Genomic DNA, 15,567 nt, shown 5'->3' on the forward strand with positions numbered 1-15,567 from the left:
TTGTTGAGCATTGAAAGTTATAGTCAGGATTCTAAAATGAACTCTAAAGTTAACGGGTAACCATTGCAGCGACATCAGAATAGGAGTGATGTGTGCTCTTCTGTATGCTCCAGTTAGGAGCCTCGCTGCAGAGTTCTGGACCAGCTGAAGGCGGTCAAGGGCTTTTTTGTTAAAACATGTGAAAAGTGTGTTACAGTAATCTAGACGGGAGAAGATAACCATTTAGAGTTCATGTTTTGACACCAACCTTCGCAGTTTCGAGATATTTCTTAAATGAGAAAAACAATTTCGGACCAACGTTTTTGAGTGACCTTCAAGAGACATTGATTGGTCAAAAATAACATCCAAATTTCTTAAGATGGTCTTGACGGCAGAGGATAAATGACCAAGTTTTAGACTAATCAGGGGACCATTCTCTCAGGGGCAATGATCAGACATTCAGTCTTTTCAGAGTTTAACTGAAGGAAGTTATCTTCTAGCCAGCTGGTGATAGCTGATAGACGCTCTAGTGATTCAGACAGTTTATAGAACTCAGAATCCTTAAAGGAGCAGTACAGCTGAATGTCATCTGCATATAGGTGATAAGAGACATTATGAAAAGAATCAAGTATCTGTCCAAGAGGGTGTATGTACAGTAGAAACAACAGTGGACCCAAAACAGAGCCTTGGGATACCCCACAGAACAGATCAGTAGAATCTGACATGATTTGGTTTATACAGACACTGTAACTTCTGTTAGAAAGGTACAATCTAAACCAGTCTAGAACAGTTCCAGAGATCCCCACCGAGTCACCAAGTCTGTTAATGAAGGTGCTGTGATCAACAGTCAAAAGCTGCAGAAACATCTAACAATACTAACACCGTGAACTCCACGTCGTCTGCAGCCATCATGATGTCACTGAAAACTTTTAGCAAAGCTGTTTCTGTTGAATGCTTTTTTGGAAAACCAGACTGGAATTTATCAAAACCGTTGTGTAGTTCCAGAAAAGTAATCAGTTGATCTGCCACAACCTTTTCCATATTTTAGAGATAAATGGTCATTCAGAAATGGGTCTGTAATTTTTAGGCTGAGATGAGTCCAAACTTGGTTTTTAAGGATATGTTCAATAACTGCATGTTTGAAAACAGATGGTACAGAGCCAGATTGTAGGGATAAATTAATAAAATCTACAATGCATGGGCCAATTTGGTCAAACATCCTGATTAACAAGGTAGTAGGAACAAAATCAACAGGGCATGAGGTTGGTTTCATGTATTTCTGAATGAGGCAAATGTCCTGGAAATCTACAGGAGTAAAGACAGACCATGATTGAGAGGGAAGGGGGTTGGATGGGGGGGGGGGGGTTAGGAAGCAGATAGGGGTGGAACAACTTGCCCTGATATTTCTGATTTTATTCTCAAAGAATGCTAGAACGTTGTTACAATCAGACCTTGAGTAAACTGGCATACGAGGGGCGTGAGGAGAAACAATCTGGTTTATGGTGTCAAACAGGACTTTAGAGTTAGTTTTGTTTACAGAAATCAGCTGAGCAAAGTAAGTGGCCCTAGCAGTTTTCGCCGTCTCCTTCAGAGATGCTATCAGTTCTTTAAAGTGCAGCCTGTGACTTTCTAATCTAGTTGACCTCCAACGGCTCTGCGGCATGTCCTTCTGAGACTGTAAATATTTTGATTAATCCAGGGACTTTAGCTGCTCCTGCAGAACCTGGTGAAGCCTGAGGAGATAATTCAGCAATTAGAATCAGGTGTATCTGAGCAGAAAATCAACAAAAATATCTCTCCGTTAGCACTACTATTTGTGTACGGCATAGTTTCAGCTCCTTCCAGTTGGGTAGGGGGAGCCGAGCTGGAGCTACAGCTGTTCAAATTTTAATATCGCCTCCTCCTCTCCTTGATGACGCCATGCTACGGACCACAGTTTTAAACTAGGTCTACAATGTTTGAACACCCTTTCCATCTTAGATTATGGTGACATCGTTTTTAGAACTGCTTCCAAAAAACTTCTTAATAAGCTTGATCGCTCCGTTTCCTCACTGGTGCTTTCACCACTCATCATTGGGATCTGTACTCACTCGTTAACATGCCATCACTCCATTCCTGCAGGTTGCTACATTGGTATGAGCTCATATACAAAACAATCATCGGTAGAACCCCGTCATATCTTTGCTTGATACTCATCACTTCCAACAACCAGCGCAATTCAAGTTCCAGTAACTTAATCTCTATGGTAATTACCAAAGCTCGCACCTCCTTTGGCCGCTCCTCAATACCTTCAATAATTCATTATGATCAATAGTTTCTCATCAATGTGCCTGCTTCTGAGTACTTAAAGACTGTTCTAAGTCTGTTTGATTGATTGTACATATTACAGTACATCCGAGAACAGTCCATTGTCTTTATGCCTGACAGTTTTATCTTATTTTGATCTTGTCTGTTTTTCTTTGATGTAAAGCTAATTATGGGTGTGTTGCTGTTGCCTCTTGGCCAGATCGTCGTTGGAAATGAGAATGAGTTCTCAGTCGACTCATCTGGTTAAATAAAAATAAAATAAAAATGCTGGTGAAGGTTCTCAGTCATGCAGGTCACGGTAATCCAACAGGGTTCAAATTAAAGCAACCAGACTTCTTTGGTTTCTTGAAGACGTTTCACTTCTCGTCCGAGGAGCTTTGTCAATTCTAACTGGAATTTGGGAGAGTCAAGCTTATAAGCTGTAGCTGTCTGGTATTTAATGAGCAGAAACTACTCTGAATACCCCTCCTCTCCATCCCCTGATGAGTCGTTGGCCTCTATTGTGAGGGAGTCCTTGTGTTGATTAGATGCAGCAAGGTGTGACCTAGACTGAAATTGTTCAGAACAGAGATTCAAAGCTGTGCTATAGGTACTGAAAAGGTGAAATCTAAGCCCCTCCCCTATTTAATGTAGGTTTTTCATATTTGACATAGATTGCTTTTTCTACTCCTCTCTCAAACCATCTATCTTCTCTGTCCAGAATGTGTACTTTGCCATCTTCAAAGGTGTGTCCCTTGTCCTTCAGGTGTAGGTGGACTGTAGAGTCCTGACCTGAAGAGGTGGCTCTCCCGTGTTGTGCCATACGTTTATGTAATTGTTGTTTAGTTTCCCCGATGTAAAGATCAGGGGTCTCATTCATCAAACATTGCATAAAATCCTTACTAAAACCGTACTTAAGCTCAGCAAAAAAAATGTACTTACACCAAGTAGGTTTGTGATCTACCAAACAGAGTACGCACTGCTGCATGCCATCTCCGCTACATAAATCGGAGACTACCGAGAATGTTTCTCAGCTGCATTTTAGTCACTCCCGCCCTCACCACGCCCACTTACTGCCATGAATAGTCAATGCAAAGTGCCTTGTGGATCTCATGCATATACATAAGCCGGCTGTTGCAACGCTCCGCCAATGACATGGCGACCGTAGATCAAGGCAGATCAAGGAAGCGCTATTTCACAAGCAGAAATTGAGGTACTTGTGGATGAGGTGGAGAAATGAAAGGAAGTACTTTTGCAAAACAAAAAAGAGAAATTCCAGGGAGTGGCACAGCGTTGCTGAAGCCGTCAATGTTGTGAATTCTTCAGGGAGATCTGTGGTGGATATAAAATATGGTCCTATTGGGATTCGATCCCGAGACTCCAAGGTGAAAGTCAGGCACGCTATCCAGTCACCCAAACGGAGATCTCCCTTGCCCAAGTAGGCAGGGCGCATGATCAATCAAGTCACAGTGACAGGACACACACACTGTCCCAGAGGCATGACATTCTGTCTCAATCTGTCTCCCTGCTGATATTTTACATTCTGTATTCTGCGCTTCAGGCTGTGTGTGTGTGCGTATGCGTGTGTGTGTGTGTGTGTGTGTGTACCATCGACATATAAATATTGGACAATGGGTTTCCAAAGACTCCAATAACACATTTTTGTGCCAAAATGGGAGGTGGCCACCACCTCCATTTTGATCGTGTCACAGGCTCCGTCAAGCCCAGACAATTCCACAAAAGGGAAGAGTGGAGGAGCTGAGGGTGTAACTGTAAGGCTGGGATCAACTGACGACACCCGGTCAAGCTAACCTGAAGCTAACCCAAAGCTAACGCGGAGGTGGGAGCTAAGCTAACGGAGGTAGCAACCTAGCTACAACCGGAGTTAACTGTGCACAACACCAGAGCTTCTGAGTCAGAGATACGCCGGGCTGACCGCTGGGTAAAACCGGGTGGAACACAGAGGTCTCCCGAGAGCTCCACAAGCCGGCAGCCGCACAGCAGACAAGCGCCGCTGCAATCTGAGATGCGCAGAGCTGCCGCTGGGTAAAACCGGGTGGAACACAGGGGTCTCCCGAAAGCTGCTGAAAGCCGGCAGCCGCACAGCAGACAGAAGCCGCGATCAGACAGAGATGTGCCGAGCTGCGGGGAGGGGAGAAATGGGTGGAAAACATCGGTCTCCCGAGAGCTCCACAAGCCCATAGTCAGAACCCAGCTCCACCAACATGTTATATTTCAACCCATTTTCTAAAGTGCAGCATTATGTTAAATGCACTGGGTTTTACCCTATTACATTTAAATTTCATGGTTAAACAGTACATGTTAAAATCTAAGCTCAGCTCGGCAGTGACCTAAAATACATAAATATAATTTTACTTACCGAAAAAAATGAAGTGGAGACTCCTTGAACGCTCTATTAGTGCAATTAATGCCACAGCAAGTCATTTTGTCCAACAGTTGCACAAATAATATCCAAAAAGAACGCACAAACGTTACAACTAATGGTCTAAGTTGAGAGACTGAAAATGACCGAACAGTTTTCAGGCAAAGCCGAGGCTCTACTGAGGCCTTTCCACGGAGCTAGCTCTGTGGTCACGTGGGTCTGATGCTCATTAATTATACGGAATTTTAGGCTTTTAATACACTTAAACAGAAGAGTGAGAAAAAAATTCACCCCCCTCAGAGTTGTCATGAGTGTAAACTAGATCATTTAAACAAAAAACATGTTTTGGTACCAGGCTGTAAACATGTTTATTTCTGCTGTGAAATTGGTATTTTTAACATGGGAGTCAATGAGGATTTGCTCGCTTCTGACACCAGCCCCCAGTGGATGAGGGTGGAACTGCAATTTGTGGTATTTCCGGGTTGGCCTCAATTTTTGTGCCACATTGTGGGGGCTTGGTGTGTACGCGCGAAGTGTGTGTGCATGTGGGGGGTCTTGTTCTGTGTGAAAACGAAGCAGTACAAGTGGTAATTGAAACGCAAATACTGGTCTGTGTGAGATGGTTTCCTGTAGACTTCAATGCTGAGACTTCCATCCTGTTCAATTTGCGCAGCACAGTCCAAGAAGTTCAGTTGGTTGTTGTGTGCAATCTTCTCTGATGAACTTGATGTTCTCGTCCACGGCATTAATGTGCATGGTAAAGTCTTCTACTTCCTTGGTGAGAGTTTTGACCCATGTGGCGTCCACATACCTGAACCAGGAGCTTGGTATTGTTCCATTGTAGGAGTTCAATGCTCTGGTTTCTGGTCAGTGGCGGCTCTAGAAATGTTTTTCTGCAGGTGCTATGAAGGAGCTAGTCTTTTTATTGAGGGTGCTATGAAGGAAGTGGCCATGCGTACCTATTGTTCTCTAAAACACCTTCAAAACTAGCAGATACACATGCGTGCATGTTACGGCTGGAGCCTTTTTGTGTTGTGATTTCATTTTTTTGTGCATTTTATGTTGCATCTGAGGAGCCTGCCTGCAGACTATGTTGGCTCACCCTTGCTCCTCCCTGCACCAGCTGAGCTGGGTTTTCATCAGCCGCAAATTGTTTAAAGGACCAGCTGGAGCTCCTCACCAATGGGGACAATAGTGCAGAGCTGCCTTTCCTCTGGTCTGTTGTCTCCCACTTAGAACTCCGATATTGTGCTCTTACTGTTTGAACCTGTTTTGGTAAAAGTGGATTTAGATCCGTGGTGGTTAAAAGAATAATAGTCATCTTTTCTGAATTAAGAGAAATTAAATAAAACCTTTGTTAATTTTCCTTTGTGTCACGCGTCCTCCATGTTACCCCAGGCCCCCTAGACACCTGGTTGTAACATATGGGGGCTCGTCCGCGATCATTAAGTACCCTTAAACTGAGGTTGGATGCGTGATCATTTGTGTGTCTCAGTGTTTTACCAGTTATGGCTACTTTTGATTTAGCGCAGTTTGTGGAGGCCCCATCCCGTGGACTGATTGGTGCCTGTCGCAAGCGGGATCTGCTGGACGTGGCGGATCACTTTGGATTTCAGGTGGACAGCTCAATGTTAAAGGTGGAGCTGCAGGAGGTGGTAATCAGTGGCTTGGAGGACTTGGGCCTGCTTACTCGGCAACAGGCTGCCTCGCCTGCGGAGGCCCGTGTACATGCTGAACCTCCCCTGGCGACCCCGCCCCCTGTCAGCCCTGCAGCACCTGATGACAGAGACAGACTGGTTACAGCTGCTGGAGACGCCGACCCGGCTGACTCTGATGAGGACGTGACTCCAGCCGAATTCAGGCTGAGGATTGAGCAACTCCGTTTGGACGCTGAGGACAGAGCCCAGCGCAGACAGCTGGAGTTTGAGATGAGAAAGCTGGAACTGGAAGCTGATACAAAATTGCGGCTCCGCAAACTTGAACTTGAACACGAGGCTGTGAAGGCTGAGAAAGAGGCATCTCCGGTGAGTTCCCCACCGCAAGACTCTTTTAATATCAGTAACTGCATGGCGTTGATGCCTGTTTTCAGGGAATCTGAGGTTGACTGCTACTTCTCTGCGTTTGAACGCATCGCAACGGCGCTTAATTGGCCGCGGGATGTGTGGCCTCTTCTGCTGCAGTGCAGATTCACAGGTAAAGCCTCCGAGGTTGTAGCCGCTCTCTCTGTCTCGGATAGCAATAATTATGACACCGTTAAAACTGCAGTTTTACAGGCATATGAGTTGGTGCCAGAAGCCTATCGCCAGAAATTCAGACTTTCCAGGAAAAACTCTGCACAGACACACATAGAGTTTGCTCGAGTAAAAACGGTTCTATTCGATAAATGGTGTAATTCCTCCAAGGTAAAAGACTTTGCTACTTTGCGTGAGCTCCTGCTCCTTGAGGAATTTAAACGCTGCATCCCTGATAAAGTGGTTCAGTATGTAAACGAGCAGAAGGTGACGTCATTGTCTGCTGCAGCGCAGCTCGCGGATGAGTTTGTGTTAACTCACAGGGTGAACTTTGATCCCAACAGAAGACCCTCACCTGGGCCGCCTGCTGAGTCAGACATAACAAATGTCGTTCCTGAACCTGCTCTGTGTTTTTATTGTCACAAGCCTGGTCATGTCATAAAGGACTGTCCCATTCTCCAGGCCAAGAATGTAAGACAAGAACAGCCTGACAATGTTGAGGTTTTTACCTGTTCAGCCCATGTTACTGTTGGGGAACGGGATGTGGGATCCTGTTTTAAGCCATTTGTATTTTCTGGATTTGTTTCATTGTCGGCTGATGATAGGCCTGTACCGATAAAAATCCTGAGGGACACTGGGGCATCTCATTCTCTCATTCTGAGTTCGGCATTACCCTTTTCTGGAAGAAGTGCTTGTGGTTTTAAAGTAGTTGTTAAAGGGATTGCGCCCCCGTCCTTTCAGAGGCCTGTCCATCGTGTGTTTTTAACATCTGATCTCGTCACAGGATATTTTAACATTGCTGTCTGTCGCTCCCTACCAGTGGATGGTGTCGTTCTCCTGTTGGGAAATGACATCGCCGGGGACTTGAAGGTTCCACCTGCCTGGTCAAATCCTCAAGCTAAGGGAGTAGAAAACATGTCAGTTTCTACTCCTAATGGTCTCATTGCAGGAAACAAAAACACAGGCTCCTGTGAAATGGACAGACGTGCTGCTGAGCCTGAGCCGCCCGTGTTTGATGCTGGGTTTTGTGGACCAGCCAAAATAAAGAGGAAAAATAAAAAGAAACCATTATGATTTATCCGTGAGTAGTGTACAGAGACCTTCGCTTTACAAATTCCGTGCTTTGGCCACTTATTAAGTAAGATGACAAGCAGCAAAGGCCCAGAAAAGATTTTGGTTTTGCCCAACCTGGAGAATGAGATGTAGCAGTGTTTGTTGTTTTGTTTTTGTACCCAAAGGTGTAGACCTTAGGCTTTATGGGGGGAAGTGTTACGGCTGGAGCCTTTTTGTGTTGTGATTTCATTTTTTTGTGCATTTTATGTTGCATCTGAGGAGCCTGCCTGCAGACTATGTTGGCTCACCCTTGCTCCTCCCTGCACCAGCTGAGCTGGGTTTTCATCAGCCGCAAATTGTTTAAAGGACCAGCTGGAGCTCCTCACCAATGGGGACAATAGTGCAGAGCTGCCTTTCCTCTGGTCTGTTGTCTCCCACTTAGAACTCCGATATTGTGCTCTTACTGTTTGAACCTGTTTTGGTAAAAGTGGATTTAGATCCGTGGTGGTTAAAAGAATAATAGTCATCTTTTCTGAATTAAGAGAAATTAAATAAAACCTTTGTTAATTTTCCTTTGTGTCACGCGTCCTCCATGTTACCCCAGGCCCCCTAGACACCTGGTTGTAACAGTGCACAACACCTCAACAACACCTGAAACAATCATTAATATACATCATAAACATGTGAACAATCGCTGACTTTTCCATGAAATCATAAACACATACAGCCACACAGAAAACCATCTATAGTGTTGCAAGGTTAGCTAACGTTAGCATTAGCATTTCCAACAGCAAAACCCTCGACTGCTGCAGCGGTTGAGGGTTGACTCTCTTCATCCAGATCCGTAGGTTTTTGTGGGTCTGAGATCACTTCCAAACATTCATTCGTTTCTGACTGAACCCGTGGAAATGTGGCCAACAAACACCGATCCATTTTACCGCTAGCTCTACCTTTCACTCGTTCACAGGTGGAAAATGAGGTCAAAGGTTAACATCAATGTCCTGTTTTGGTTTAAGTTTTTACTATCTATATGATAATTTACTGATTATTTTTGTTTTGTATGTTAAATATTATCACATCCACACGTTAAATTAAATTGGGGGTGCTATGGGGCTGCAATGAGTAATTCAGGGGTGGCTATAGCGCCCCCTAGCGCCCCCCGGCATGCCACTGTTTCTGGTTTGAACGTTTACCGATTTGTCTTTCGTAGCAAGAAGCTGTTTGCTGATGTCTCGGTTTCTCCAGATAGCAGTCGTTAGAAATGGACAAGAGTAGCTACTTGTTACTCCATATTTCATCTTCAGCTGTCATAAAACCAATATTCGATGGAGCTAACACAGAACCCCTCTCATTGTTTGATCAGGAAAATCCATTTTCTTTTGAAAAAAGACGCATATGACTTTTGTGTTTTTAAATCTGAAATTCAAGTTTTCAAAAAGCGACAAATAAAATGAGGCTATTTTCTGCTAAACTTCAGGCAAATAAAGCACCAAAAACTATTTTAAATTCCCAGAGTGCTCTCGTGTGCTAGGTTGAGTGTGTCCCTCTGAGCGGAGAGGTACATTAAATCCTTCATCACAGGAAACTAAACATCTTGAACTGTTTTCCTGGTTGAATAATTCCGGAAGGAATTAAAATATTGCAAACAGAAGATTGAATTAAAATGAGAAAAGAAACCCAGTGTCCTTATTGATGAAAGTTTTGTTGTTCTTTGCTTTTTTTGACTTTTGGTCTCCTTCACCCTCTCTCTCTGCCTCCGACTCAGTTTAGTTTATCCTCTCATAATGTGCGTGTTGTGTTTTTGCATAAATGCCAAAAGTCTCAGAAGCTGGGAAGAAGGTTTCTCTGCAAACAGGAAACAAAGCTGACTAAAACCTTTAAGATTTTTTCCTTCTTGAGCTGTTTTCTGGCAGATGGAATCATTTATAAAATCTGTGTCTTAAAGTGTCCCTGTGATTTCCTAGAGAGGTACTTTAGATTAAAGCATCACAAAGGCAGCTCTGGTGGTGGAGGTCAAGCAGCGTAGTCGTCAGAGAAAATCAGAAACACATGAAGGGATAACAGAAGCTGCGTTCTCTTCTTTCATCATGAGATGTTTTTTGTTTGTTGAGTGAAGCAGCCTCTGTGAGCTTCGCTGATGTCGACGAACATCTCTGCCGCACGCGTGTCACACGCTGAACGTCTGTGCGGTTGGATCACAATCACATTCCCATCCCGTGTGGTGATCACAGCTGAAGACTGGGGCAGTCTCAACAGGTTGAGCGGGTTGTCAAGTAATCGGAAGGTTGCAGGTTCGATCCCGGTTCCGGACAGAGAATTTTGTTGTTGTGTCCTTGGGCAAGACAATTAACCCACCTTGCCTGCTGGTGGTGGTCGGAGGGACCGGTGGTGCCTGTGCTCGGCAGCCTCGCCTCTGTCAGTGCGCCCCAGGGCAGCTGTGGCTACATTGTAGCTCATCACCATCAGTGTGTGAATGTGTGTGTGTGAATGGGTGAATGATACACTGTAGTGTAAAGCGCTTTGGAGTCCTTACTCTGAGAGGCGCTATACAAGTGCAAATGCCTGACGAATTAATCCTGCTCAATGGTCAACTTTCCTCGCGGGGTCACCCATAAAGACAGTGGGAGGGTTAAAAGTTTCTCTGTTTGACACCAAGTTCTATTTTTTTTTTCTGTTTTCGGACTTCTTCAGGGGCGTACTCTTAAAGTTTCTGCCTCATGAGTTCTGTCTCAAACCTTCCCTGAAGAAAACGTCTTGAATTTTTAATTTTTTTGGAGTCGATCTGTTGATTGTTTTTACTGAACGGGTCACTGAAAAGTGAAAAACAGGCATTTGTGTTTTTGCTTTTCTAGCTTTAAGGTTTGGTTTTGATCATGTTCTGTTCTTTTAGCAAAATAGCAGTCGTGCAAACTCACAGGAGGAAATGTCATAGTCTTCCTCCGCTTATCCGGGTCCGGGTCCGGGTCCGGGTCACGGGGGCAGCATCCCAAATAGGGCGCTCCAGACTGTCCTCTCCCCGGTCTTCTCCACCAGCTCCTCCGGCAGGACCCCAAGGCGTTCCCGGACCAGATTGGAGATGTAACCTCTCCAACGTGTCCTGGGTCGACCCGAGGGCCTCCTGCCGGCAGGACATGCTCGAAACACCTCCCCAGGGAGACGTCCAGTAGGCATCCTGACCAGATGCCCAAACCACCTCAACTGACTCCTTTCAATCCGGAGGAGCAGCGGTTCTACTCCGAGTCCCTCCCGAATGTCCGAGCTCCTCACCCTATCTCTAAGGCTGAGCCCGGCCACGCTACGGAGGAAACTCATTTCGGCTTTAAAACAAAAACAAAACATTAATGTAAATATTTAAATTGACACTGTTTGCTGGCACAGATCATTAAAAATGGTTTCTTTGTTTTGTGTACATAAATGGATTTAGTGAGTAAATGCATCAACGTGAGGCCAAACGTTAAAGTGTTGATTCTTTGTAATTTAATTGCTGTTTATTCTTCTTTACTGCGTCCTCGCTGTAGAGAGTTTGGGCGATGGAAGGTGAACAACCTCGCTGTGGAGCGGAGAGATTTCCTGGAGTCTCAGCTGCCTCTGACCCCCGAGTTCATTAGGAACATTCGACTCCTGGGGCGCCGACCGACGACCCAGACGATTACCGAGAACCTGATCAGGAAGTACGGAACTCACTTCCTGCTGTCCGCTACCCTTGGAGGTAAAGAGTAAAAGCTTTGATTTATCAATGATTATGTTGTTTATGTTTGAAATAAATGAAACCCGCTGTGGAAGACCGGGCCTGACGGTTTCATCAATACCCGTCAGTCCTTTTTATAAACTATTAATAAAAGTGTATTCTGTTAAGGACTTGTTCTCTCGGCCTCACACTCTTAATTGTTCATGTCCAGCTTCACATACATGCCGTCCACAGCGCCGGCGGTGACAGATCCATTTACCATTGATTTCTGGGACAACAGTCTCAGCGTGTCTGACAAATATAGACACAAGCAGCCCTCAGTTTCGCTCCACACCCATCAGTTTAGCAGACAATTGGAGCTGGCAGATTTTATCAGCTGCAGCCACGGACATAATTGGTTCAATTCCACGAGTTTTCTGTGTATGTTTCAAGTTTTTAGAGTCATTTTTGCTAAAGTTATAGAAAAATGAAAGCAGGAGCACAAAGGATTCTTGTTTCTCCGGGATTGTCTGGGCTTTAGTGAAGAAAACAGCTTGCAGTGATAAGAAAGGTCTGAATTTGCTCTTTAAGGTGGTCCGTAGGAAGCAGGCTACACAGTTCAGACAGAGAACCCAAATAAGATCACTGTGTGATTCAGTACTAAAGGAGGCACAGGCATCAGCTATACGTAGAGGACAGGGGTGGACTGGGACCAAAATTTGGCCCTGGCATTTTTACGAGTCGTTGGCCCTCAGTTGGCCCTCCCCGTTGGGAGAGCGGTGGGGGTGGGGGGTGTTGCCACCCGCAGACTCGTCTCTAGGCCGAATGTGAGATCTAACGTGGACTGGGACTGTTAAATTACAAGCAGGGCCAGACCGCTGCGACCGGAAGCCCTGACCTTCCAGATCGGCTCATTCTCCACGGGCGGAGATCGGCGGGACATTAGCTACAAGCTAACGCGGTAAAACAACTTCTACGTCAATGCTCTACTGTGTTTTTCTGGCTAAAACACCTGGAAAAACTCTGCTAGCTTCGGGTTACCATGTAGCTAATGTTCTGCAGATCACCAACTGTGGAGTAGTGTCGGCCCGAGCTGGACAAGTAGCCCGCTTGGCTAAGCAGCCCACCGGGACAGTGCCAGAATGCCAGATAGGCCAGTCCACACCCGGGTAGAGGCTGCCACTCACATACTTACTCACCTGCAGTTTGCTCTTCTATATGGATGAACATATTTGCTCTAATGGCTCTTTGGTTTTCCTGACAACAACAACAACAAATAAATAAAGAGAAACAGCTTTCAGATGCCTGAGAGGTCCGGGCTCGTTGTATAGAGATTTGCTTTTACGGCGCAACACTTGTCAATTACTTCAGTCCCAACTCAGGTCTTTGAAAGGGTTGTTGTGCGAGTGGCTGCATGTGATGCAACCGGGCTGGCTCGGTGAGCCGCTGCAGCCCTGAACTCTGGCTGTCAGCCAGCGCTCGCTGCTACGGAGCGAGGAGGAGGAGGAGTCGGCCTTGGATCGCAGCCAGTGAACTGTCTCTGTGGCTCGGTATGGATTGTCTGTGTTCAGAAACATATGGACTTAATGAAATTAATAAATACATTGCGATATTAGGAGTTTGCCCTTCAGCAGCTAAGGAAGGAAGGCAGCAAGCAGAAAAATGTCTGGGAAGCATTAACACTGCATTATAACGAGAACGATGATGTGCAGCGTTGTGAGGAGCTCAGTCTGCAGCGCCGTGGCCCTTAGGCTGATGAGGAGCTGATTGCTATGATCAGTGGCTTCTGATGCAAGCTGGCATGGCTTCTCCTAATTGTGGTCAAGCGTCTTTATCCTTCAGAGGCGCCTGTGTCTGGCTGCACTGGCGCTTATAATCAGCAGAAATTAAGAGCTAATGTGTCTTCTGGAAGAGAGCAGGTGTGGTTTTAAAACGATGGGAGTGTTAAAAAGTGGATTAACTGAACATAGAACATTATCATGACCTTTGTGCAGCCGTGAAAAAAGCCAAACAGAGACAGAAAATGTGTGTGTGAGGAAAATACACTAAACATCTGTTAGGAACGGAGCATTTTAACAGCCTCACATGACAAACGGCCCCCAAAATGGGTATTTTTTCGTCAAATGATTTGTCAAAAGCGTAGAATTCATTTGTACTCATCCGATTTCAGGAGAAGAGGCCTTGACGATATTTGTGGACAAAAGGAAGTTAAGTAAGAAGGCAGAAGTGAGCGATTACTCTGGCAACTCCTCCACGGTGACGCTGGAAGCCCTGCACCAGCTGGCGGCCTCCTACTTCATCGACAGAGAGAGCACGCTGCGCAAGCTGCATCACATCCAGATCGCCTCCACCGCCATCAAGGTAACGCCCACGCACGCCCGCCTCCATCTTGGGCGCACGTTCAAACAGGTCAATCAATCAATCAAATTTTATTTCTAAAGCGCTTTTCAAACAAAGTGTGATTCAAACTGCTTTACAAAATGACCCCAGATTCCCATAACAGGTTAAAAACATTTACAAACATATGCAAGCACACGCACACACAGACTCTCACACACACACAAGTAAAAATTTATATTCGGCTGAGTCCAGATGAGCCAAGTATGGTAACGCAAGGAAACGCCATCAGAGGAGCCGTCTGCCCCGGCAGCATCAGGTCTTCCACACCAAGTCAGGGCGCTCAGTGGAGGGGGAGCATAGACCCCACCTATAGAGCGTCCAGGAAGCTACAGTCGACCACCGCTCCCGGGGCAGAGGGCCCCCACAGAGGAAACACTGGATTAAAATGAGTAAAAATGTAATAAAAGAGATAATATAAATGACAAAAATTAGAAAATAAGTAATAAATAAAATGATATAGACAGTAAAATAATAATTTAATAATAAAACTGTGCTAAAATATAATTATATAGAACATGCAAAGCAAGTAATAAAATATAATCATGTAAAACAAGAAATAAAACTGTAAAAAATATTTAGATAAAAGCTAACCTAAAAAGATGGGTCTTGAGTCTTGACTTAAAAACATGAACGTTCTCTGCAGCCCTGAGGTCCTCTGGCAGCTCATTCCAGAGGTGAGGGCCATAACACTGGAAGGATGCCTCGCCGTGAGTTTGTGTCCTGACTTTAGGGATGACCAGGAGACGCCTGCCAGAGGAGCGCAGAGGCCGCGAGGGTTCATCGTTGCACCAGTGCTACGTCGCTGCGTTTCTCTTAATGAACTGAAACGTCTAGTAAATATTACTGTTTTACATCGACGTTTGGAAAGTCTTTACTGCTTCGTGCGCCCTTCTTTCTTTTCTTCTCATAGAATATTTATAAAAAAACAACACAGAATATAAAAATTCAGCTTGAAACAATACATTTCCATCATGTTTCATCTCATATGTCCTTTAGAGGGAATAAACACGCAGACAGCGCCACGTTTCCTTCCTGCCCTCCCTGTGTGTTGTCATAAAGCAATATTCTGGATTTAATTGAACGGCATTAATATACATGATTTCATTTCACTGCTACCTGAAGGTGCAAACACAAGACTCCGGAGAATATTGATCGGCTCCAGTATGTTCATCCCAACAAACAGAAAGAATAGTGGCTTAACTCATGGAAACCACTCATATGCGAGTTTCATTTAAAAGTTCGCATTTAGAAATGTTTTAGCATTTTTGAAGCATAACACTGTGATGACACATAATTAAAGTAGCAATAAAAAATAGAAAATGTGGCTTTTTTTTATTTTGCTGCCTGGGCAAGATACGATCTTCATCTGCCCAGAGCACACTGAGTCTGCAGGAAGCTCCATGATGAGCACATATGGTGAGGGGAAGATAAATGAGTCCTGAGAAACACGGCGGGTGACAAGCCACCGCCTCCGGTTGTCACCTTCAGGTGGCCTGGGTTAATAGGGTGATGGAGGGGAGGACGACCCTCCTCTCTCCCTTTTTTTTTTACTCTTGGGTCACAGCGGG

The 15,567-nt window shown here is 45.0% G+C and overlaps 1 protein-coding gene across 1 annotated transcript in view; it reads left to right on the forward strand.

The window, feature by feature from the left end:
- Window positions 1–15,567, forward strand: part of brinp3a.2 (bone morphogenetic protein/retinoic acid inducible neural-specific 3a, tandem duplicate 2) — a 109,395-nt gene that overhangs the window by 59,586 nt on the left and 34,242 nt on the right. Inside the window, exons 3-4 of the mRNA XM_015971156.3 lie at window positions 11,451–11,641; window positions 13,770–13,960. Of these exons, the coding sequence (XP_015826642.1) occupies window positions 11,451–11,641; window positions 13,770–13,960 (382 nt within the window). The remainder of the gene's footprint in view (window positions 1–11,450; window positions 11,642–13,769; window positions 13,961–15,567) is intronic.

Source organism: Nothobranchius furzeri, chromosome 8 (genome assembly GCF_043380555.1).
Source record: "Nothobranchius furzeri strain GRZ-AD chromosome 8, NfurGRZ-RIMD1, whole genome shotgun sequence".
Lineage (NCBI taxonomy): Eukaryota > Metazoa > Chordata > Actinopteri > Cyprinodontiformes > Nothobranchiidae > Nothobranchius > Nothobranchius furzeri.